A 26,114-nucleotide genomic window follows, 5' to 3' on the forward strand; every position below is an offset into this window, starting at 1 on the left:
GAATAATTAATTCCTTAACTTGAATCAATAATAGAAAGAACATCATTTGTCATTCGCATGAAGTCTTTAGATACAGCTTGTGGTTTATAAAGCAGTTGAGGAGGTAGCAACATCCTGGGGAGGGAAGGGGAGGAAAATGGAGAAAGCAGGGGGATTAGAAAACAGTTTTAGAAAACGAACAAAAACAGTGTTGTTTGGCTCTGTGGGAAAAGCTTTGGAAAGTCAAATCAGTAGCGATCATCTTCATGCCAGACAAAAAATTATTTTTTTAGTTGTTACGAGTTTCGATAGTTGAAACCGAAAGTGCTATATAATTTTCTTAAGGCCAAAAAGCACGCTGAGAACCCTGGGTGAACACTCAATAAATGCACATTATGGGGGAAAAATAGCCTAAGCCACTGTCGCTTTTGTATCTTTTTGCCACATAATTTAGAGTTCTTTATGAAAGTTGTTTGTTGATGACAGAGCTTCTAAAACTCTAGGAAATGTCCGTGAGACAGAATGGCACGGTGGATAGACAGCTAGACTTGAAATCAAGACCTGGATTTGAAACCTGTTTCAGACACACCAGCAGTGTGGCCTTGGGCAAGTCATTTAAATCCTCTGGGCCAGTCTCTTCATCTATAAAATAGTATATAATAGTTTATATTATATAATATACATATATATTATATAATATTAAATAGTAATAGCATTGCCCTTGCAAGGTTATTATGAAGATCACATTACAGAATGCATATAAAGCATTTTACAAACTCAAGAATGCTTTATAAATATGAATTGTTATTGCTGTGATTATTGTATAGATCTAGGACTGGAAGGGACCCCAGAAGTCACCTTGACCAACCCCCTGATTTGGAGGTTTCAGGGAAGACCTTCCCAACTTAACACACATAGTAAGAATGAGAGGCAGGATGTCAACATAGGTCTGCTCTCTCTAGAACCAGTGTGCTTTCCACCAACCATATTGCCTCCTTCCTAATAAGAATGATCAAAATCTATCTTTAAACATTTACAGTTATCCTGAAGTTGCAAAGTAGTCTTCACCCTTTTCTGAATTGACTTCTTACTCAGTTTCTAACCTGAAGTTCTCAAGGCTAATGAGTTCACAAACTGTATGGCCAATTTTAACCAGTCATCTTATAAATTATTTCAGTGGTCACAGTGGGATCAAGTCATAGAGTATGTTTGAATCAGTATGCCTCAAACACCACTTTTATTTTTTTTTTCATTTTGAGTCTGGACCTGTGATTTCTAATACCCACTATCTTCGTGACCTTAAGCAAATTACTTATTCTCCATGGGTCTCAGTTTCCTCATCTGTAAAAATAAGGGAATTGGATTAGATGTTCTCTGAGGTCTCTTCTGGCTCTTGATCTATGATTAGTTGGTTTTATGATCAGTAGAGAGACTCCTTCAAGCATTACAAATAGGCAATTCACCTGGATCATTTAGCTATGGAGGACTGCCAAGGGCACTGAAAAGTTAAATGACCTGTCCAAGGTCACAGAAGCTGGTTATCAGAGGTAGGTTTTGAATCCAGGTCTTCCTAACTCCAAGGCCAATCCCCTACATTATGCCGTCTCTATCCAACATTCCTGGCTTTTAGATAGCTAAAATAACTTCACATGACAATAGACTCATAGCATGATATTGAAATCTATTGAACACATTTTGATCATTAAAATATTTTTATAATAATATAAGTAATAGTTTCACATACTTCTTACTCAAGAGATTATTATTTTATAAAAAAAGTGTTGATTTCTGTTTTTAGCTTCTTCCCATCTGCGCTTCTCCATTTCTCTTTTTCCTAGTGTATACTTCTCTTGTTATAGGTTGATTTCCTTTCTTTACATCTTCTCACTTATTTTCTTTACCAATCCTAGGCCAATTTACTTTTTTTTCCTTTTCTAAAATTCAGACAAAGTTTATAGAAAAGAAAAACTCCCTTCTTTGGTCAATTATGGCTTAATTTCTGGATGAGTTTTGAAATGATAAATTGGGATTCTCTATTTTTGGTCTCAAAGAAAGAGACATACCCTCTGCACTCATACAGATTTCAGATGTTGAGTGGAATGATGGAGGTTAAGGTGACTGAAGATGCACTGCCCTGGGATTTAAGAGACTGAGGAAGAAATCTTTGTATCCCTAGTGCCTAGTACAGTGTCTGCAGGCACTTGGTTGGAAGTTAATAAATGCTATTTGATTGGTTATTTGATTGATTAGCCAATTCCACAATAACCTTCATGAATTTTGGCTGTTCAACTTCCCTGGACCTTGACTTTCTCATCTCTAAAGTGAGAAGGTTAGAATTAGGTGGTTTCTAAGGATCTTCTGACTCCACATCCTATGATCCTGTGTACGTTAGCAACTCATTGTGAGACTTTGGGGAATTTACAGAATCAGAGAATCTCAGAGTTGAAAAGGATTCCAGAGATCATTTATTCCTACCGATATCTGAACAGGGTCCTGAACTCTCCACCCCAGAACCAATAAGAAGTCATCTAGCCTCCACTTGGAAAACTCCCATGTTGGAACCCCTACTCTCTTGAAGCAGCTCAATCCATCTGGGACAGCAATAATTGGAACTCAAGTCAAAAACTTATTAAGTACCTACTATGTCTGATGAGGCTTTACAAATAGCTAAGGAAAGAAAGAAAAACAAAGGGGAAAGGGAAAAGATATATCCAACTGAATGAAGAATTCTAGTGAATAGCAAGGAAAGACAAGGTTTTCTTAAGGGAGCAATGCAAAGAAATAGAAGAAGACAATAGGATAGGAAAGACAAAAGATCTCTTCAGGAAAATTGAAGCTATCAAGGGAATAGTTCATGAAAAAATGGGCACGATAAAAAGACAAAAATGGCAGAGACTTAACACAAGTAGAAGAGATTAAAAGGGGGCAAAAATATATAGAAGAACTATACAAGAGACATCTTAACGTTACTGATAACCATGATGGTGTGGAACCACACATCCTGGAGAATGAAGTCAAGTGGGCCTTAAGAAGCATTGCTCACTAAGGCTAGTGGAAGTGATAGAATTCCAGCTGAACTACTTAAAATCCTAAAGGATGATGCTATTAAAATTCTGTATTAAATATGCCAGCAAATTTGGAAAACTCAATAGTGACCACTGGATCAGAAAAGGTCAGTTTACATCCCAATCCTAAAGAAGGACAATGCCAAAGAATGTTCAAACTACCAAACAATTGCACCCATTTTACACACCAGCAAAGTTATGCTTAAGATTCTGGAAGCTAGACTTCAGCAATATGTGAATATTTAGAATGACCAGAAATACAGGCTGGTCTTCAAAGAGGCAGAGCAACTAGAGACCAAATTGCCAGCATTTACTGTATTATGGAGGAAAGCAAAGGAGTCCAGGAAAACATCTACTTCTGTTTCACTGACTACACTAAAGTCTTTGTGTACGTCACAACAAATTGTGACACGTCCTCAAAGAGATGGGAGTACCAGATCGTCTTACTTATCTCCTGAGGAAGCTGTATGTGGGCCAAGAAACAAAAATTAGAACCAAATATGGAACAACTGTTTAGTTCAAGATGGGGAAAGTAATACAACAAGGCTGTATATTGTCACCTTATTTATTTAACTGATATGCAGAGTATGAAATTCATGCAAAATGCCAGGCTGGAGAAATCAAAGCTAGAATTAACATTGCCGGGAGAATATCAACAGTCTTTTGAGATATGCATATAATACTCTAATGGCAGAAAGTGAAGAGGGATTAAGAAGCCTCTTGATGAGGGTGAAATAGGAGAATGCAAAAGCTGGCTTAAAGTCTAATATTAAACAACACCAACTAAGATCATGGTATCTGGTCACAGTATTTCCTGAAAAATAGAGGGTGAAGAAATGGAAGTAGTGTCAGATTTTATGTTCTTGGGCTCAATGATCACTGCAGAAGGTGACTGCAGCCATGAAATTAAAAGACACTTGCTTCTTGGAAAGAAAGCTATGGCAAGTCTGCACAGAATACTAAAAAGTAGAGACATCACCTTATCAACAAAGGTCCATATAGTCAAAGCCATACTTTTCATGTAGTAATATATGACTGTAAGAGTTGGACTATAAGGAAAGCTGTAGCAGAATCAATACTTTCAAACTGTGGTGCTAGAAAAGACTTTTGAGACTTCCTTGGATAGCAGGGAGATCAAATCAACCAACACTTAAAGAAATTAACTCTAGACTATTCATTGGAAGAGGTAGCCAGGTGGCATAGTGGATAGAGCACCAGGCCTGGAATCAGAAAGATCAGAGTTCAGATTCAGACTCAGACATGTATCAGTTGTGTGACCTTGGGCAAATCACTTAACCCTGTTTGCCTCGGTTTTCTCATCTGTAAAAAGAGCTGGAAATAGCAAACTACTTCAGTATCTTTGCCTAGAAAACTCCAAATGGGGTCACAAAGAGTCAGACATGACTAAAACAACTGAGCAACCACCACCACAACAAATTCACTGGAAGGACAAATACTGAATCTGAAGCTTGAATACTTTGACTACATAATGAGAAGACAGGACTCATTGGAAAAGACTCTGATGATGCTGGGAAAGATTGAAGGCAAAAGGAGAAGGGAACCATAGAAGATGTGTTACATAGATACTATCATGGAAGCAATAAATGTGGGCTTGGACAGACTTCAGGAGATGGTAGAGAATAGAAGAACCTGACACACTATAATCTGGGAGTCATGAAGAGTTGGATGTGACTGAATGACAGAATAACCACAAGGAATGTAGGAGGTCCTGTGGTATGTGCTAGTAATACAAGAACAGAAATAAAACAACCCCTGCCCTAATGCAGTTTATATTACATCAAGGATCTCTTTGTCTTGTCACTTTTCCGGTGTTGATTTTCTAGGGTAAAACAGAAAAAATCTTATCTCTCTTAATGTACCAACCTTTTAATTGCCTAAAAACAACTATTATGTCCTTGCTAAGTCTTCACTAAACTAAATCTTTCCAATTCTTTTGACTAATCATGATAAGCGATAATATTTAATCTCACTACCAGCCTGGTATCTCCTCTATACATTACCCAGTTTTTCAGTGTGCTTTCTAAAATATGGAACCTAAAATGTAATAAGTTATGATCACCACATTGTATATTGGGACTCTCCTTTCCCTTGTCCTGAACATTATGTTTTTATTAAATATTACCTAAAATTATACCAGGCTTTATGGACATGTTACAGTACTTATTCATATTGAGTATATAGCCCATGAAAAAAACCACCAAGACCTTGTTGATATAAACTATTCTACCTTATATCCCATATGTCCCCACATCTCCCCAATTTATTTACTTGCAGAAATAATTTTTAGAGAATTCAAGTCTAGAACTTTACATTTATCCTTATTGAATTTCATCTTTTTAGAATTTGTCCTTCGTTCTAGCATATCGAGGTTCTAATGCTAACTATACCCTTCAGCTTTTTGTCAACTTCATATTTTATACCCATCTTTCATCAAAATTATGGATAGAATTTTTGAACAGGATAAGACAAAGGAGGACAAATCTCTGGAATACTCTTATTATAGCACTCTTTCTATGTTGACATTGACTTATTATTGAGTACTCCTTGGGTTTGGACATCCAACCGGTCCTAAATCTATCCAGTTGAGCTATTATCTAGCTTACTTGTCTCTAATGTTGGCCACAAGAGACTCTGGCAAGTTGTTTTATTGAAATCTAGGTATGCAATGTCAAAGGTATGCCCTGATTTACCAATTTAGTAACTTTGTTTAAAAGAAAACAGGATTCTTCTATACAACATGATTAATGTGAAAATATGTTTAATAAGAATATATATGTAGAGCCTATATCAGATTGCATGCTGTCTTGGGCAGGGGGAAGAGGAGGGAGGTGGAGAAAATTTAAAACTTATGGAAGCTAATGTTTAAAACTAAAAATAAATTAATTTTAAAAAAGAAAAAGGAAATATTAGTAAGATTAGTCTTGTATGAACCATTCTGTGTCAACCCACATTGGCTTTCAACCATCACCATTGCCCTTCCTAAGTACTCACAAATCATCTCTTTTTAATCTGTTTTGGAATTTTGCCATAAATCTCAATCAAGCTTCCTGGCCTGTAATTCATTAATTTGAAGACTCCATCATCATCCCTTTTTTGGAAAATGAAGACAATATTACCTATTTCTACTCAAGAAATACCCCCCCTCCTCTACTTTTCCTCTTTCAGACTTGTTTTCTTTTCCTGTAAAATAACTGCAAAGGGGTTGGGGCAAGAAGAGGGTGAAATTCTATGGACTGAATTGTTCTATTTTGGTGCAAACCTCTTGAAAAGATTCCATGAGTTTATTTGATGTAATGGTTGTTGGAGAATTTATCTGGTTATTTATTAAAGGGTAACTCATAAACATCTTAATTCATTTTCCAAGTTTTCCTGTTCAGTTATTTCACAATGGAAACTATTTGCTTTTGAAATGACTAGTGTGCACATGCCAGAGAAAGAGTGATTGGAGAATTAACCTCTGGCCTCCAATAAAATGAGTAGATGACTGATTGCAAAATATGGGACAAAGTTTCTGTATCCAGTCTTGTTTATAAGCTAGTTGAGAAGGATTTGGGGTAACTATGTTTTCATAAAAAAATTTAATATATGTATATATGCATAAAATTAACTATGAAATATACTTGAGTCAGATTGGTTATTCCTCAGCTCCCATATTTTTTTCTTTGATAAATACTTCACTCTAATATAAAAAGATCTAGGCAAATCTAATTATTATCCTTAAACCTGAACTTACAAAATCTACATTGCAATCATTATTTATTACTAATTACCATCTCTGTATAGAGACTAGGGTTTCCAGGTTGGAATTAGGAATAACAATGGAGGAAGGATCATAGGCTATAAATTTAGAGATAAAAGGACCTTAGAGGCCATCAAGTCCAACTCCTTTATCTTTCAGATGAGGAAACTGAGTCAGAGTTTGTGTAACTTGCCCATGGTCAAAAAAACTAACAAGTATCTGATGCTAGATTTGAACCCATGTCTTCTTGACTCCAAGTCTAGTCCCTACCCCATCTTCCATGCCATAGGTAAAAATTCCTCCTATGTCACTTACTAGCCACATAGTCATTTAGCCTCTTTATGTCACTAATGATTCCCTAGGACTTAAATCATAATTTCTATTTTTGTTTGTGGAGGGAGAACCCATGACAGGAGTTCCCTTTGCTGATGAAAGCACAGATCCTTTAAGTACTTCTTTGTACATTCATATATTACCTCTATATGGAAGTTTCTCAAATCTCTATTTCCTCATTCAGTTTCTACATAGAGTTATAGTCCCGTATTTCCAACTAACTACTAGACAGCCCCAGATGGGATGTCCAGTTATCAAACTCAACATGTGCAAAACTGAATTTGTCTTACCCCAAAGATTTGTTCATCCCCCTGACTTCTCTTTTTCTTTTTAGCACACCACCATCTTCTCATTGACAAGGGCTCTTAACCTTTGAGCCACCTTTGACAATTCTCTCTACCTTACTAGTCACTTCTAATCAATTAACAAATCCAATTACAGACTCCTAAGCTCACAGAACACTATAGCTAGAAGGGATCCCTCCTCCTTCTCCTCCCCTTCCTCCCCCCCCTCCTTCTCCTCCTTCTCCTCCTTCTGTCGTTTTCAGTTGTATCTGACTCTCTGTGACTCCATTTGGTGTTTTCTTGGCAAAGATACTGTAATGGTTCATCATTTCTTTCTCCAGCTCATTTCACAGATGAGGAACTGAGGCCAACAGGGTTAAATGACCTGCCCAGGTTCACATAGCTAGTAAGTGTCTGAGATCAGATTTGGACTCACAAAGATCAGTCTTTCTGACACTAGGCCTGAATTCAGGTGCTCCTCACTCTAGGGTCAGCACTTTATCCACCTAGCAGCCCCCAAAAGGGACCCTAGAGATCATCTAATCTAATATCCCAATAAGGACCTATAGAGATTAAATGATTTGCCTAAAATCACAGAGCAGGCAAGTGGTAGAGTTAGGACTCCGATTTGGGCCTTCCTGAATCCCCACAGTATCAACTTTTGTGCCTTCTCAATAACGTAATTCATGTCTTCTTTCTATTCCCTCCCGTAATTACTCTTCTTTAGGTCACCTTTTCTTTTCACTTAGACCATTATGATAGCCTCCTAACAGGACGTGCCGCCTCTAATCCATTCCCAATCCAATCTATCCATCACATAGCTACCCAGATAATTGTCCTAATTCACAATTCTGCTCCTGTAACTCTCCTACTCAAAAACCTTTAGGGGCACCCCATTGTACGGATAAAGAATATGCTCTTGACTCTTCTATTCAAGTTTTTATAATATGGCTCCAACATATCTTTCCAGCTTTAGCTTCAATTTGTCCCTTTTATTTTCTAGCATTTTCTTGTCTCCTCTCCTCCCATCTCTATATCTTGGTTAATATCACTCCCTACCCCTGACCCTTTGCCCACTCATTCATTGATTAGACACTTATTGTCTCTTCTGCAAGAGGCATTATGCTAGTTGATGGAGAAATAATTATACAAAATAATGCAGTCTGTCCTCAAGGAGATTAAATTCTACTGACAGATACAATTTGTACACAGATAAGCATGATACAAGGTAGACTGTGGTGGGGTGAAAAAGGATCATCTAGATAAAGTGGTCTAGGAAAGTTTGAATGAGAACAATATCAGCTTTAGGACCCCCTTCAGGGTCTACGAGGTGTGCTACCACTTTAATGAGTTACCCTTTTTAATATCCTTGTACTCTCCAATTTGGGAATCATAGCATTTTGCCTGGACTGTTCCTTTTCAATTATTGTATTATATTCTCTCTTGTATTCAAAATACTCAAATGCATTTGTGATGTCATTGGTTTAGATGACTCCTCCAATGATACAGTCTTGATGCTCTTGTCCATGTTCTCCCAGAAGGTTTCCCCAGGGGATCCACTCAATGTATTGAGATCCTTCCTTATTTTCTGTCAATATTGGTGGTGGTGGGGGGGGTTGGAATTCAGTGTTATTGGAATCATCCTAAAAGGATGGTAAAACCTGCTAAAGCTTGTACTCCATAGGCAGTCTTTGAGAACTCAGGGTCACCTTCACTTAGTGATGAGGTATCAGACTAGGATTTTATAGAGGTCTTGTTATAGCATAATACTTGTTTGTACATCTTTCATCTCTATTATGTGAAAAGTTCTTTGAGAGTAGGGCTCAAATCCTGTTTATTTTTACATTTCTAGGACAGTACCTTACACATAGTAAGCTTAATAAGTGTTTGTTGACTTGAATCATTGTTGAACAAAAGTATTTGTTTTGTTACTCATGAAAATGGCTTGTTTACTTCAAAAAACATTCTGGCCTATTTTAATAAAAGTTGTAGAAATATAATTTAGTTTTTCAGTCAGCTGGAATAAGTCTCCTGCAGATGAATCATCCAACTCATATTATTCTAATGTGTGTTTTGTTTTTGTGGAGTAGGGACAAAGCAATTTGAGTGGGTTATTGGAAGACGAAGGCAATCAGTGTTTTAAAATTCCACTCCTTGGGTGCTATTCAGCTTGAGTGTTTTCATCTGTAATGTTTTTAATTCTGTAATTTAAAAACAAAAATCCCAAGTATTTGAAGATTCTTGTAGCAGAAAAATTGTCTTTTGAATCAGGACAGGTTGTTCCCTCCATTTTCTGGTTTTTTAATATTTGACCAGGAAACTAGAAACTGTGGGTGCAACCATATCTTTCATTTAGAGGTATCTGCTTTTCCATTTTAAAAACTCATTAGTCCAAGCAAAGTTTGGTCAGCCATCATTCATTTATTCACTGATGCTTTCATAAATTCCAATTCATCAATTACTCAATATTTATGCAAAGAATTGTGCTATGTGCCTAGGAAGATGCAGAGGACTCCATGAAGGGAATAAAGTAAGATAAAAAGGACCTGCTGATGCATGATGGTAGAAGGACTTTCCATTCTTCCAATTTCCTAGACAAGTGAAACCACAGATGCAGAAAAAAATCCTTTAAAATATTTTAAAAGAATTTACTCCTTTGCTATTTCATACATGTATAAGATCATAATTTTTAAAAACTCCTTAGAGAACATGCAGTCCGATCCCCTCATTTTTTTAGATGAAGAACCTAAAGGAAAATGACAAGCCCAAGGTCACTCAGAAAATAAAGAAGCACAACAATCATTTAAAACCAAGTCCCCTCTATCCAAAGCCAGGGATATTTCCATTATGTTATGCTGTTTTTCACTACTCTCATATGAGCTATACTTCCTCCATATATTTTGTGGGAGTTTTCTTCCTTCTTTCTCTTTTATCGATTAAAAAAATATACTGATATAAAAGATAAGCCCAGTTTAATTCTAGAAGTCCTTTTTCTTTTTCAAAACAAGTTCTTGTGGATGTTTAATTAACATGTTTGTACAGCAAATAATATTACAAATATCATTTTGGGAGAAGCTCATACTAGCAATTGAGAAAACAATGAAAAAACTTTTCTTCATTTAAGCAAATGAATCTCATTTTGCTTTATCTTTTGATGCAGGATAAGGCAGGGAAATGATGAAGGCTTTCTTTTCTATTCCTATGATTTTTTTTCATCGGTGGGAGAACAATTGCTATTCTCTTTTTCCCTATTTACAGGTTCTTTACAGATTAAAAGAAAAAATCCAGCTTTCTCTGAGACAAGACAAGGAGAAAAACCAAGAGCTCCACCTATCCCCCATCCCGTTACAGGCCACCCAATCTGACGCAAAGACGGTCAACAGCATGGTCCAGCCTGAGCACACCCCTAAAGTGGTAAACGTCATAGTGGATCCCCAAGGCCGATGCACTCCTGAGATCAAACCTGCTATTTCTGCCAGTCCATCACCTTTCAAAATGAAGCCCGTGGGACTTCAGGAGAGGTAAGGAAGTGTTTCTCAAGCTACTTACAAGCTTAGTCATAACCTGACTCCTGCAGGTACTGATGAATTGGACCTGATTGATTGATAAAGTCTGTTAGTTTCACCTGGGAATGTTTGTCTCAGTAGCAAGGCATTCAGAAATAATACTTCTTGTCACCAGAGAGGCAGGTCTTATAGATTGGGCTCACTGAGCTGTTTAATCACGTGTGATTCTGCTGAATTATCCAAGCAACAAACATCTCTTGTATGATCAAGAGAAAATTGGGTCTTTCATACATCACACTTAAGGGAGGAATTAGAATGTTACCATGTTCTATTTTTGTCTCCTTTGCAGTACGAATAAACAACATGGTCTCTGAGAATACTGACATTCTTATTCTTATTGGTTCATCTGTCATCACCAACTATTTATAAAGATGTACCATAATTTGAAACTTCATAGTGAACTCCAATGAGCATATAGCCCAGTTTGTCCAATGGTTGTAATCTATATCTCAGTAGAAGATTTCAAGAGTTGTGCCTCCAACCCATTTACCGCCACCAAAATTTGACAGCTGGCAGTCAGCCTTGTGGTGATGAATATCTTGGAGTTTCATTGTTGTGGGTCACAGGCTGGGGAGATGTGAGTTAGCCAGCCCTCTGTCCTATTCCCACAGCACTAAATGGGACTGTTGCAAGAACGTTGCGGTGCAGACCTAGGATCATTGAGGTTAATATTGCCCCAAGATGGACTGATCTGGGTCCTGGTTGTGCACCATTTGAACAAGAGGAGTATAAAAGTGGTTTTTGAGATTTTTGATGAGGAGCTCCTGAGACCCCTTGCCCACTGCTTTTTTGATCTTTGTGCTGCCAGGTTTTATTGCTTTTAATTCTCTGGACTATTTTTAAATCACCTTGCAAATTGCTTCTACCTGAGGGTACTGGAAAGGATTTTAATAAAAATGAATCACTTGGCTTAGAATGGCCCAATGTACCAGATACAGGGTAGTGATCACCACAGCTTGCCTGAGACTGACGTTATAGCCCAATCATTGGGCCTGCCCTCAAAGCCTTTCTAGCTTGGTAGGACTTGACTGACAGTCTTTGACACTGTAGGATAAAATCCTTCCCTTTACACAAAGGAGTTGTTATAGGATTCCAATAAGTAAAATGACCCCTTTCATGGTGTTTAATTCATCATTAAATTCAGGGGAAAATAATTTTACATAGCAATGCATCTTGTATAGAGTCAGGTACATGGGGATTACTGAGAAAACTCCCCAAAGTACAGTTTTATGTTGAAGAAACTGGAGGCATTTAGAACAGGGAAGAAAGGCTTAGTAATCAGAGGAATAGAGAATCAGAGCATGCTTGCTTTCCTCAAATATATGAATAGCTATCATAATAAAGAGAGAGAAGACATTCTCCACAGGGCAGATCTATAACTAAAGGTCTAAGGCAGGAAGAAACAGATTCCAGTGCAAGATAAGAATGAATTTATCAAAGGCTTTATAAAGAAAGAACTCTCTTTCTTTTCCACTATATATATAACTTACATTTCAGAGTTATCTACAGGTTGTCTCCCTCATAAAAATATGAGTTCCTTGAGGGCACGGGCTGTCTTTTACCCTTCTTTGTATTTCCAGTACCTAGCACTATACCCGGCACATAATAAATGCTTGTCGACTCTCTAACTGAGCTGCTGAACAATTAGAACTATTAAGAAATTAAATAAGATGCTATAGGAAATAGTGAGCTTCCCATCACTGGAAGGGTTCGGGAAGAGGCTAGGGGACAACTTGCTGGGGATGACACAGCAGGTATCCCCACTTCAGGGCTTGCACAAGGTGATCTCTGAGGTCCCTTTCAATTCAATGATTATGTAATTTTTCTAGCTTGGTTTTCCCAGATCTCCATTTCCCCGGTATTGTTCTTTTTGAGATCAAGTACATAATTCATAGAGCAGATGTTCCATACAAAAACTAAGCCTCATTTGTATCTCCTCCAATCCCTGGTACATAAATAGCACTTGTTCAAACACTTTGTCAAATTCTATGATATGCAAGCACACATCCTGAAAATGTGGCTTAGGACCCTGAGAAAGACAGAAGATAATTTTGGTCATCCAAAATCTTGTTTTGGTCTACCAACATTACCATTAGGCAGTAAGCCCTATGCAAAAGTCAAAGGAATAATTAGCCTTCTGTCATAATAACAGAGGCAGCCTATGGCTTAGTGGATGGAGGACTGGGTCTGGAGTCAGGAAGATCTGAGTTCAAATCTAGCCTCAGATACTAGCTGTGCGATCCTGGCCAAGTCATTTAACCACTGACTGACTAATAAAATGGATCTACTGGAGAAGGAAATAGCAAATTGGTCCAGTATCTTTGGCAAGAAAATTCCAGATGGGGTCAAGAAGGGGCAAATGTGACTGAAACAACTGAACAACAACAGCCATGATAATAGCTAACAGTTTTATAGCACTTTAAAGTTTACAAAGCACTTTACAATTATCTCATTTTATTCTTGCAATAACTCTGGGAGATGGGTGTTTTTGTTCTCCCCATTTTACAGATGGGGAAAATGAGACAGAGGTTAAGTGACTTGCCCAGGGTCACACAGTTAAATTCACAAATAATCACACAGATTAACTTCTTGGTGATTAATTTAATTTACTCTTTTGTTTAGGACCTACTCTGCCATTCTTTCACTTGAGTGCTTTAAACTTCTCTTTACTCAACTGCCTGATAGAGAAGATAGAACTTTCTCTGTCACCATTATTGAGAATCAAGATCTGGGTTCTAGTCCCTGCTGTGCCTCTTATTAACTATATCACCTTTGGAAGCCACTTGGCCTGTGTGGATCTCAGTTTTCTAATCTGTAAAATGAAAGAATTACACCAAATGATCTCTGAGCTCTGTTTTAGTCCTTCAATACCTTAACTACCATATTTATTAATGTATTGTTTATTTGCCCAAAAGAGGAGGAAGAGGGAAAGAAGACAATATGTTGTAACCCAATGAGTGCTGGACTTGGACCTGGATTTGAATCCTGCCTCAGAAATTTGTATCTGTCTGTCTGTCTATCTATGCATTCATTCATTTATATTTATTAATCATATGATAGTGGGCAAGTTGTTTAACTTCTCAGGGTCTCAGTTTACTCATTTATATAGTGTGGATAATAATTGCACCTACTTTATTTTAAGAATCAAATCATCTAATGTTCATAAAGTGCTTTACAGACCTTAAAGCACTATATAAATATCAGATTGAGGAAGGGAGGAAGTGCAGACCTGTGACTTCATTGATATAGTGAAGTGCCTGTGTATAAACTCACTCAAGCAATGTATATCAGCAATTCCTCTGTCACCATTTTAGAGAGTTGTCTGGGGCATGGTTGCACAACTAGTGTGTGTCAGAGACAGAAGTCTTCTTGATTACTAAGCTGGCCCCCACCATTGTGCCACACAGCTTCTTATGGTCTATTATTTTTATTCTTATTGTTATTCGAGTTTATTTTATTTGTAAGTTTCAAATATCATAGTGTTTAAGATCCTTTTCAGGAGTGGGGAACTTGTGGCCTCGAGGCCGCATGTGGCTCTCTAGGTCCTCAAGTGTGGCCCTTTGACCAAATCCAAACTTCTGGAAGGGATCTTTGAAGTCATCTAGCTCCACTCCTTATTTTACAGGTAAGAAACATGTGGCCTCGAGGCCACAGGCTCCCCACTCCTGATCCATTTAATAATTAAAATTAATGTTTGTATTCAGAGACAGTAAGGATGATGTCTTATTTCATCTTTGTATTCCACTGTAGTATCTGGCATAGTGCCTTATGTCAAATGAAGAATGAATCAATGAACGAATGAATGCCATTATGACTGAAACTTGGGTTTGTTCCCAATGAATAAAGAAGATAAATGTGAAGAATGCCTTACTAGATCAATTCTTCCTTACTATTCAACTCTCATTACCCTGTCCCCTGCCATAAACAGAAACACAGTGGCCTTGAGATAGAGTGGTGAATGGTAGCAAGTGTGGTGTGGAACATGAGGATCTCCAAGAGTCCACAAAACCTCCCTGAACCTGTGTTAAGCCACAAAACTCATTTGCGACTTGTGTAATCTTGCAACATACAATTTTCCAGTTCAGCTTCTCTTGGAGCTGTCGTGAAGTGTAACTATCGTGTGTTGATAGCTTAAAAGTTTGCTTTCCTTAAACTTCTATGAAATTATAATGGTGGCATCAGGAGTCAATTCTCCCAGAAAATTATGGCTGTGTTATATAAGTTTCTCCTATCTGATCAAGAGAACTTAGTACATTCCTAAGAGGCAAGACAGGCCTTTGAAGTTATCTAGCTCAACTCCTTATTTTATAGGTAAGAAAAAAATGAGAACCAGGATGATTAAGTGATTTCCCCTATGTCACTCAAAGTATTAAACAGAAGAGACAGGATTTGAACCCAGGGCTAGCACTCCACATTATGTATTGTTTCTACTATACCAGACTGCCTCCAGGTAACAAATAGCCTCTGATTTTCCTTCCTTGTGTTGTACCATAGCATGCTTTCTTTTCATTTTCCAGTTATGGTGAAAAGCTGTGGTACACATTGCAAGTGTATAGACTTCAGGTGTTTAAAAATAAAACAACCAGACTGAACTTCCCAGACTTTCTAGGGAAAGTGTCTGGAATAAAAGAAGGATTAAAACAAAAGTCCTTGCCAAAAAAACGTCACAGAGACTGGCATACAAGTTCAAAGTCCCCATTTAACATGGCTTATTCCCAGCATACTAGAAGGCAGACATCTGTTCCCTGCTCCCCCTAGTGGAGAGTCATAGTATTGGTCTACTGTTTTCTGATTAATAAGGTGCAAGTTCTCCAGGATTCACATAAATGAATGTGACTCTTCAGCTAGGCGAATTGATAAGGGAATCAAAAGGTGTAAAATGCACACACATGACTGAAGGTGGGAAAAATGGTTGCTTATTTTGGAAGAGAAACAAATTTTCATGAAAATCTGGACCACTGAGATAGAATTGTAGATTTGGAGTGAATGAATGAATGGAAAAGCATTTGTTAGGTGGTTGCTGTGTTCTGAGAACTGTATTAAGTGCTAGAATTTCAAATACAAAGTAAGACTGTTCCTGCTGTCAAAGATATTGCCATCACATCATCATCATGAGTATAATAAAAGACTTACTAGCCTTTAGATAGCTCTTTATGGGTTTGCAAAGTGCTTTACATACATTATCTCATTTGGTTCTCACGACAACCTGGTGAGACAGCTACTATTTATTATCCTCCCCATGTTGCAAATGAGAAACTTGAGGTCGAGAGAGGTTCTGACACAGTTATGAAGTCTGAAGTCAAGATATGAACTCAGAAAGGGCAGCCAGGTGGTGCAGTGGATAGAGCACTGGCCCTGGAGTCAGGAGGACCTGAGTTCAAATCCATCCTCAGACACTGCCTAGTTGTATGACCCCGGGCAATTCACTAAACCCTGTTTGTCTCAGTTTCCTCATCTGTAAAATGAGTTGGAAAAGGAGATGGCAAACCTCTTGAGTATCTGGTCCAAGAAAAATGTTATGGAGAGTCAGACTTGATAGAAACAACTGAACTTCAGCAACAAAAGCTGAATTCAGATCTTCCTGATTCCAGGTCCAGCCTTCAATCAGCCTTTAACTGAATTCTGGTGGATTCAATCACTTAGCCGCCACATGAAAGAGAGTAGTGACCAGGGATGGGTGTCACAGGGTTGGTGAGTGGAACAGTAGGACCAGAAGCAAAGATAGTGTTATTGGAAAATAGTGCCCTGATCTAGAGATAGAAGAGGGATGGGGAGAGTTAAGTATGTACTTGGAGGCAGGGTAGTGACATGGCCCCAGTACAGAAGTTCTGGCTCTCTGGAGGTCTGGTTTGGAGAGTGGAGCAGCAGTGGCAGAGTGGATGATAGCTGGGGTAAAGAAGCCTATTCTTGGGATCATGGAATGGGCCTAGGGTATGCTGGAGTCTGGTTATACTGGAAAACCAATCACTAAATTTCAGTGTGAGCATTTGTATCTTAGAAACTGTCAAAGCTTGATTTATTGTTTTCTTTATTGTTAAGACAAGAAAGTGATGGAGAAAATGTTGATTATATAGTTTAGATTAAAAGTGTGTCCTGCATGTATCTGCCCCACCCCAACCCTACCAAACCTCTCCCCCTCCAGGGAGCTGATTGTTAAACATTTACCAGCACACCCCAGAATGGACCTTAGGGGACATCTAATTTCTTCATTCTACCTATGAGAAAAACAAGGCCCAGAGAGATCCTTTGATTAACCCAAAGTTACTCATTTCCAAAAATGTATATCTCTTCACTTTGGGCCCATCATCTCTCTGTCAGAGGGTAGGTAACATACTTCATCACTGGTCCTTTGTAGACATAGTTGGTCCTTAAATTGGTCAGAATTCTTATGTCTTTAAAAGTTGTTTTTCTTTACAGGATTGTTGTCATTGTATGAATTATTTCCAATTCTGTTTATTTACTTACCACAGCTACTCACCGGATTTCTTGATCACTATTGGGTCTGTTGTTATTTTTAGATTTTTTTCTGGAATGGATATGTGGGAACTGGGTTGCCTGCTTCTGTTCAAGCAGCCATCTGGGCCAGAAGCCTAGAATTACATTTTTTGGACGTAGAAAGTGTGTGGATTTGTTTTACTCGATCATGATTATTTGTTACAAGAGCATAAAAAAGACTTCTACTAAAAAAGAGACATTTTAAACTATAAGGAAAAAAAAGCTGTCTGATGTCAACTGGGTTTGGATCATACTGGACAATTTCAATTCTAAATCACTTCTTTGTGAAAGCCAGCTAGTCATCATAGTATATACTTCACAGTCTTTGGCAGCAAGGATGGGATGGGGGAGGGGAGATTGGGAGAGTGATGGAGAGTAGATGGTGGGGGGTACAGCAGAAGGCTTTGCTGAATTATTTTAGTCCTTATTATCCTTATCATTGTTCTATCTTTTCATAAAATATTTAAAGGAATGACCTCAGAGGGGGAGAAAGAGAAAAGACAAGCAACCATCTCACAAACAGCAGACATCATTTTGATTTTCCTGAAGCTGTTTTTATATTGTATCTCAAATTGTCTGATAGTAGCAATGGGTTATTTTTAAAAAATTTTTTATAGGTACCATTGGTAAGGGTTCTGAAGAGTTAGAAAAAAAATCTAGAAAGGGGTCTCTTTTTCTTAGAAGGCTAAAAGTCCACTAAGAGAAAGGATAGAAAAAATCTGGAGGCAGGGTTTTAAAAATCTGTTGAAAAACGAATGGAAATCCATGGCATAACATGTGGTGGTAAGCGAAAACAAAACCAACACTCTCCGCGCCCCCCCCACAAAAAAAATAGATAGATTACAGCCATTGCAAAGAAAATAGAAGCTGATGATGACATAAAACAAAACAAAAACTAAATTAAAATTAAATAGAAGGTTTTTAAAAAAGAAATAGGTAAAATAATAGATCGATGTTTAGAATGCCAGCTAGCACAGATTTAATTTCCACCAAAGCAGATCCTATAATGACTGCAGTTTTGATGACTGAAGGCCAAGAGACTAACACTGGAAATGGTAGTGATGACTACGGCATTGCTTTTTTTTTTTGTCGTTATTTGAAGCCCTTTCCAAGAATTGGATTTTCTAGTATGCACAGCATCTGCCATCAGCATCCTACACGTTGTATCAGCTGCTCCCTTGGAGATCCAGAAGCAACCTTGGACAGGTCCTTAACTTTGAAAGAACAGTGGCTTTAGACCCAAAGGCTCTGGGTTTGGATTTCAGTTATCACTTACACAGGTAACTGTGTGACCTTAGGCAAATCACTTAACATCTCTGGCCCAATTTCCACAGCTGTAAAATGATAAGATCTCTACGGTCCCTTCCAGGTTTTATCAACCTGATCTAAATGCCCTACCTCCCTCAGCACCTTTCCCAACCTCCATCCACCTTAAATTCCAATGAGCACATCTACTTTCTTCCAGTTTTATAAAAAGAAGATGCCAAATTTTATGTTGTTATTGGTGGGAACATTCTGACCATTTAAAAAAAAATGTGATTTTGGATCATAAATCTAATAAATCATAAATATATTCATATAATATCACCATCAAAATCACATCAATAATCATAAGGCATCTCTATTTCTAGAGAGTGTTGTATCTGTGTCTATAAGAAGAAAATTTGACTGTTTTTTTCTGAATGGATAAAGATACAGACTTGGAGTCAGGATGACTTGCATTTAAATTCTGCCTTAAATACTTATTAGCTATGTGACTCTGGGCAAATCACTTAGCCTGTCTTAACCTCAGTTTCCTCGTCTGTAAAATAATAATGATAATAGGACCCACTTCAGAGGTTGTTACAAGGATCAAATGAGATAAAATCCATAAAAATCTTTATAGGTTTAAAGCACTTGTAATAGTTATATTAGCTATTATGCATGGTACAAATTTTGTTTTTTAGTCAGATTAACAGGAGATTTAAGTGTCCTGATGTATCTATAGCTAGAAGTACTGGCAGTTCATTCTATAGTCTACATATTCAAATCTAGTGACCATTTATTGAATGTCTGCTACATGCAAGAGAAGCAATCTGACTTAGTGAATAGAGAAGGGAAAGTCAGGATAACCTGAATTCTTGTCCCAATTCTGACATACATTGGCTGTGTGATCCCATGCCAAGTCAACTTCTGCCAGGCAATTCTCTAAGCCTAAAAGTTGCCAACTTTTCAAATTGCCCATTTGAATTGGTAGAGGAAGTTTTCTCACCTGGAGTTCCTTACACTGGGCCCTCTTTCCCATCCCATCCCCCCCAAAATGCAAGGTGTAGAGAGGGAAAAGATGTGAAAATGATAGATATAAACCGGTCGCTTTTTAATGAAATATCACATATCTTCTGGGGAAGTATATGAATATATCATAAATCTTAATTAACCCATTGAAAGAATTGAGTGAAACTGTGAAGCTTTGGAAAGATTTTATTCAGGCCAAGTGTAGAGTCCAATTCCCAGAGCACCCTTGGCTGCCTGCCTCCAGTGATAGTCTGAGTCAGCGTTTTGTATACTTGTACCAAGAGCCTTCATCCTGTGTGCTGAGCTATTTGCATTTGGATTGATGGGATGCAGGGATGGTCTCTAGGATTTCAAGGTATGCAGTGTGTCTCTTTTGTTGAATGCCTCCTAATTACTGAAAAGGAAGATTGGTGTCACCATCAGCAGAGGTCCCCACATCATGATCCAACACATCTGTCGCAGTGCTAGTTGAATTCAGCCTAAAGAAAGATGAACCAACCACGGTAGGTGACTTAAAAAGAAAATTGGTTTGACCTATATTAAGTCATTTTGAAATTGGGACCTTGTTCCCTTGTAAATATTTTACAAGACTCTCCTAATATATTATACACATTTTAAAAGTACAATTTCTATTAGAAATAATTTGTAATCCTCTGGGCTCAATTTAAATGTAGATGGAAACTTAAAATCATCTGAATGCTATATCTGAAGCAAGCCTAGGAATGCCTCACTTGCCTGGCAAAGCTCATCTTGGATTATGCAGAAATGCTGCCATCTAGTGGGCATAGAGGGCCAGAACGGTGCAGGAGCTGCTAGGTTATTTTCTAGTGAGAAATGGATTCTGCTGGTTTCTTATAAAAATCCATAATCTTTGGGTTCTCTGGGCAGGGGAAGCATTATATCTCCTGGCATATCTTGCAGGCAGTTAGTTTTATCAGTGATAAAAGAGCTGCAGGCTATCTGATACAAGTCATCTAGCATTAAAGGGTTTTCCAGCAATGCTTAATATGCAGTCATTATCTTCCCTTGCTCAACTCTTTTGTTTCCATAAATTCATAAATATTTAAAGACATTTAACTCCCATGAAAAAATCATTATTTTCCAATCTTAATGTGTCTTCTTCTATTATTGGACTTTTTCTTTTCTTTTTTTAATCTAGTTTCAAAAGAAGAGGTACATGGATCTAGGCCAGGATCCTTCTTATCTTTAAAATCTTGTTTCCATCCCCCTACCAGCTAGCTCTTCCCTAGTTTCTCTTTCCTTCATTTCCACCTTTTTTGTTCCCTTTTGCTCTTGACTTCAATTTTCCCATTAATTTACAGTCATTGTGGAAAGAAAGCAACAGACCTTCCCAAGGGTCTGAACATCATGAGAATCATTTAGTTAGTATTGCTGAGAAGTGACCTCCCTTCATCCTTCTCGACTCTCTTAGACAGAAAAGTTACTTTATATAAACTATGTGGTACCATGGAAAGAACACTGATGAGAAAGTCAGGCAGAACACCTGGGTTCAAATCCCATCTCTGACTCTTACTTGTTATCACTGCAGATCTGTAAAATGGGAGGCCTCAACACTTCTCTTCCATGCCTGCCTTTCAGGGTGCCCTGAGGCTTACAAACCAGGATATAAACCCCCATTATTCTCCAATTAATATGGTATTTAGGATTGTATTTTCATCATTATTTATCATTTGCTCGTAGAGAGTTGTCTTTGAATCCCTGTTTTGAGAAGTATTAATCCCCCCACTGGGTCTTTTGTCTATGTCTACGAATTTTTATTTTTTGCTAAAGTCATGAAAATGGAGGAAAAATTATTAAAAGGTGATTTTTTGTTGATTGTTAACAAGTGTGTGGTAGCATTTAAATATGATGAATTTAAATAAACTTTTGAAACTGTCAGGGACATCTCTCTGCTCTTAGTTGAGGTTGGATGTTGGGACAAAAGGAAGCATTCACAAGACACTGAACAGTTAAAAAAAAAAAAAAGGAAGGTTACTTTACCCATCAACAGCAAGGACATGTAAGAAGGATACAAAGCACTTCGCTCCTCTGGACGCAGCTCTCCTCATCTCCATATGGAAATTCATTTGATCAGCAGGGCAGGATATAGAGAAGGACATGGTAACTCACGTGGTCTTCAGAAATCCACCAAGTCCAAGAGGCCTAGATTCAACATGGCTTGGGTTTTTTTATGCCCTAAAACGACCAAGAAGCTAAGTCAGGTGAGCCAAGGCCAATCCTGTCAGCCAATTAGGTTGGGGGAGGGAGGTAGCTTTATCTGTTTTTAGGTAAAGCCTCCCCGTGTTGTGTTTAGGAGGAAAGAAACTGTGTCAGGGAAGTGTTGATCCTATCACATGTTACAAAAGCATAATGGAAATTTATCTGAATCCTAGGCAGCTTGGTTACTTTATTTCAGGGGTTCTTAACTAAATTTACTTTTAAAAATAAAGATACAGATGATTGCATTTCAGTTTAATTGTTTTCCCTTATAATCCTATGTATTTTGTTTTATTTATATACAAACATTATTTTTAGAAAGGGGTCTGAAGATTTTACCAGATTGCCAAAGGGGATCCATGACACAAAAAAAAGGTTAAGAATCCCTGAATATAAACCATTTGATAAGGGCTCTGGAGTCAGGCAGAGGACCACTAGGCGACAGAGTGGATAGAGCGAAGGATGTTGAGTTCAAATCCCGGCACAAACATATATCAACTGTCTAACCCTGGGCAAATAACTTAACCTCTCTGTGCCTCAGTTTCCTCATATGTAAAATAAGGATAATAATAGTACCTACCTCAAAGGGTTGTTATTGTTGTTGATCAAACGATTTAACATAAGTAAAATATTTTGTAAACCTTAACATATCATATAAGTGTTACCACCATCACCACCACCACCACCACCATCACCACCACTATCTCTGATACTACTTATGTGATCTTGGGCAAGTCATTAAGACTGCAGACCTTAGGCTCCTGATCTGTAAAATGCAAAGGCTAAATTAAGGTGCCATCTGGCTCCAGACCTGTAATTCTATGGTCCTCATTCTCACAGTTTCTGCTCTCCAAAGCCTGGAGGGAAGGAACATTTTCCTGAACGTAGACATACATGCTATATGTCCATCAAAAAGTGTTTCTTAAATATCTAGTGTGTTTTAGGCACTGCACTAAAGACAAAAATGAAAGAGTTCCTGCCTTCAAGAAGCGTATGTTCTATGGGCGAAGACAGCAAATACATATGTAACATACGTGCGAAATAAATACAAGGCAGTTTTAGAAGTGAGGCACTTGCTACTAGGGGAGAAGGGTATGGAGGTGAGAAAAGACTTCATGTCAGAGGCGACATTTGAGCTGATTTTTGAAAGATGGTATTTCAGGAAATGGGGATGAGGAGGGCAGGCATTCCAGGTGTGGGGGACGTCCTGTAAAAAAGGTACAGAGTCAGGAGATGACTGGTATGTGTGAGGAAAAGCAAGAAAGCTGGTCTGGTTGGACCAAAGAGTACGAGAAGGGAAGTAATAATAGTCAATAAAGTTGGAAACTACATAAGGTCAGGACCCTATTGTCAAGGGCTTTAAATGCCAAACACAGCAGTTTGTATTTATGCCTATAGGTAAGAGAGAACTACTGGTGAGTAATGACCTAAGGAAGAAAAGGAGTCTAATTCACATACACATACGCACACATACATAAACCCACACATATATACGCATGTAGATACATACATACATGCACACATGTACATAAATACAGACACATACATAAATACAGACATGTACACATAAATACACATATATACGTATACAAAATACATAAACAGACATATGCATAAATACATGCATATACACATGAATACACATATATACATACACACATATACACACAATAAACAAACACACACACACACACACACCCTACATTCATCTTGTATATACAGAAGGCTTTCATCAGTAGGTTTATTTCTCTCTAATTCCTGGACATATCAGATTAGATGTATGTTGTTGGTTTTTTTTAATGACTACTTCTAACCTCTCCCTCCTTCATGTATAATGTAGAATATTTTCTTTGTGCCTTGTATAGATTTTTTAAAAAAAATCTCTCATATCTGGTATCATTTATTACATCAAAATGTGTAATAAGATTCTTTACTTTTATTTATTTTTGAGAAGTAATCAAGGTTAAGTGATTTGCCCAGGGTCACACAGCTAGTAAATATCTGAGGCCAGATTTGAACTCATGTCCTCTTGATCCCAGGGGCAGTGTGCTATCCACTCTGCCTCTTAGCTGCCCCCTATAATAAGATTCTTTAGATCAGCAATTTGAATTCACTTAATAAACATTTATTAAGCACCTCATATATGTAGGACACTGGGCAACATACTGAGTGAGAGGAAAACTGTAGGTTTATGGTCTCTCCCATCCCCTATGGATCTGGAAGTCTATTAATCAGAAAAGATAGATATTGATACTGTAAAGTTGTTGTTCCGTCATGTATGACTCTTCATGACCCTGTGGGCCAACTCTCCGTGGGATTTTCTTGGCAAAGATACTGGAGTGATTTGCCATTTCCTTCTCTGGTTCATTTTACAGATGAGGAAACAGGCAAACAGGGTTAAGTGACTTGCCCAGGGTCATACAGTTAGGAAGTTTCTGAGGCCAGATTTGAACTCTCGTCCTTCTGACTCCAGGCCCTGATACAGCTGTTCCTAGGATTTCCTGTAGAAAGTAACATTTTATTGGCAATTTAAAGGATGGGTGGAAATTGAAAGGCCCAAGAGGACATTCCAGGCATGAAGAACAGAGTGAGTAAACCACAGAGGTAGGAAAGGAAGAGGGGGTGAGGGAGTAGAAGTGGGTGTTATGTTCAGTGGGACAAAGAGCAGTTCCATTTCCCTGGAGAAAAGAATTCATAAAAAGAAGTAATATATGATACCACTGGAAATATAGGGTAGTGCCAGGTTATGCAGGGCCTTGAATGTCAGACAAAAGAGTTTGAATTTCACATGGATAGTAGGGAAGATTTTTGGGCAGCTGACTGACATGACCAGTTTTATGTAGAAGGAGGATTAGTCTGGTAGTGGTATGGCAAATACATGGTAGGTAGAAGATACAGAAGGCAGAAAGGCTATAAGAAGCCCATTCTTATAGTCAAGGTATATGCTATGAATTTTAAGGCTTAACTGTGCACTCTGTGATTGAGCTATCACTTAAAAAATAACCAAGTTTTTCATTTTTCCAAGTGGGTCCTCATAGATCTTATGCATATACAGAAAAAACATAAGCGGTGCTTTTAAACATGAGAATTGGTTGGATAATTATTTCCAGTCTTGGAATTCCTCTAGGAGTTAGCATTTAACAGTGGAAAACTTGTGCATGATGCACAACTGGAACGGATAGTTAACATTTTAGACAACAGAGTCGGGATCCAATAAGACCTTGATAGGCTAGAACGATGGGCTGCATCTAAGAGGAAATTTAATAGAGATAAATATAAAGTTCTATTTTATTATTGTGCAGTCATGTTTTCTTGGCAGACACTGGAGTGGTTTGCCCTTTCCTTCTCCAGCTCATTTTACAGATGAGGAAACTGAGGCAAACGGGGTGAAGAGACTTGCCCAGAGTCACTCTGAAAGTGTGTCTGAGGGTGGATTTGAACTCAGGTCCTTCTGGCTCCAGCCCTAGCACTCTCTCCACTGAGGTACCTAGCTACATATGCTTGGGTTGAAGCATTTAACTACTGTAGAGCAGGATAGGGAAGGCACAGCTATGCAAAGGCACACACTGCACTGCAAGTTCATTAGGAATCAACAGTATGATTGCTGTTGTTGTTTGGGTCACGTCTGACTCTTCATGATTCCATATGGGGTTTTCTTAGCAAAGATACTTGAGTGGTTTACAATTTCCTTCTCCAGCTCATTCTTTACAGATGAGGAAACTGAGGCAAACAGAGTGAAATGACTTGCCTGGGGTCATACAGTTAGTAAATGTCTGAGGCCAGATTTGAACTCATGAAGAGGAGTCTTCCTGACTCCAAGGCCAGTGTTCCACAGTAGCCAAAAAAGCTAAAATGATCTTATGCTGTATTACTGGAAGCTCATGGTACTCATGGTGAGTAAGGGCAAAGCCCACTGTCCTCTAATCTGAGACCAAACATGTTCTGTATGCCATATTCAATCAACAAACCAAGGTGTATACAGGGGAGAGCAAGCTGTGTGGTGAGAAAGCTGCAGATTATACCATGTGGTCTATCTATCTATCCATCCATCCATCCATCCCTCCATCCATCTATCCATATCATGATATATATCATTAATATATATCATGATATGTATCATGATATGTCATAATATAAATAT

At 38.0% G+C, this 26,114-nt stretch overlaps 1 protein-coding gene across 1 annotated transcript in view; it reads left to right on the plus strand.

Moving 5' to 3' along the window:
* Positions 1–26,114, plus strand: part of PTPRR (protein tyrosine phosphatase receptor type R) — a 187,105-nt gene that overhangs the window by 26,483 nt on the left and 134,508 nt on the right. The window contains exon 4 of the mRNA XM_036761708.1: positions 10,680–10,942. Within this exon, the coding sequence (XP_036617603.1) occupies positions 10,680–10,942 (263 nt within the window). The remainder of the gene's footprint in view (positions 1–10,679; positions 10,943–26,114) is intronic.

This window comes from Trichosurus vulpecula, chromosome 5, assembly GCF_011100635.1.
Source record: "Trichosurus vulpecula isolate mTriVul1 chromosome 5, mTriVul1.pri, whole genome shotgun sequence".
Classification (NCBI taxonomy): domain Eukaryota; kingdom Metazoa; phylum Chordata; class Mammalia; order Diprotodontia; family Phalangeridae; genus Trichosurus; species Trichosurus vulpecula.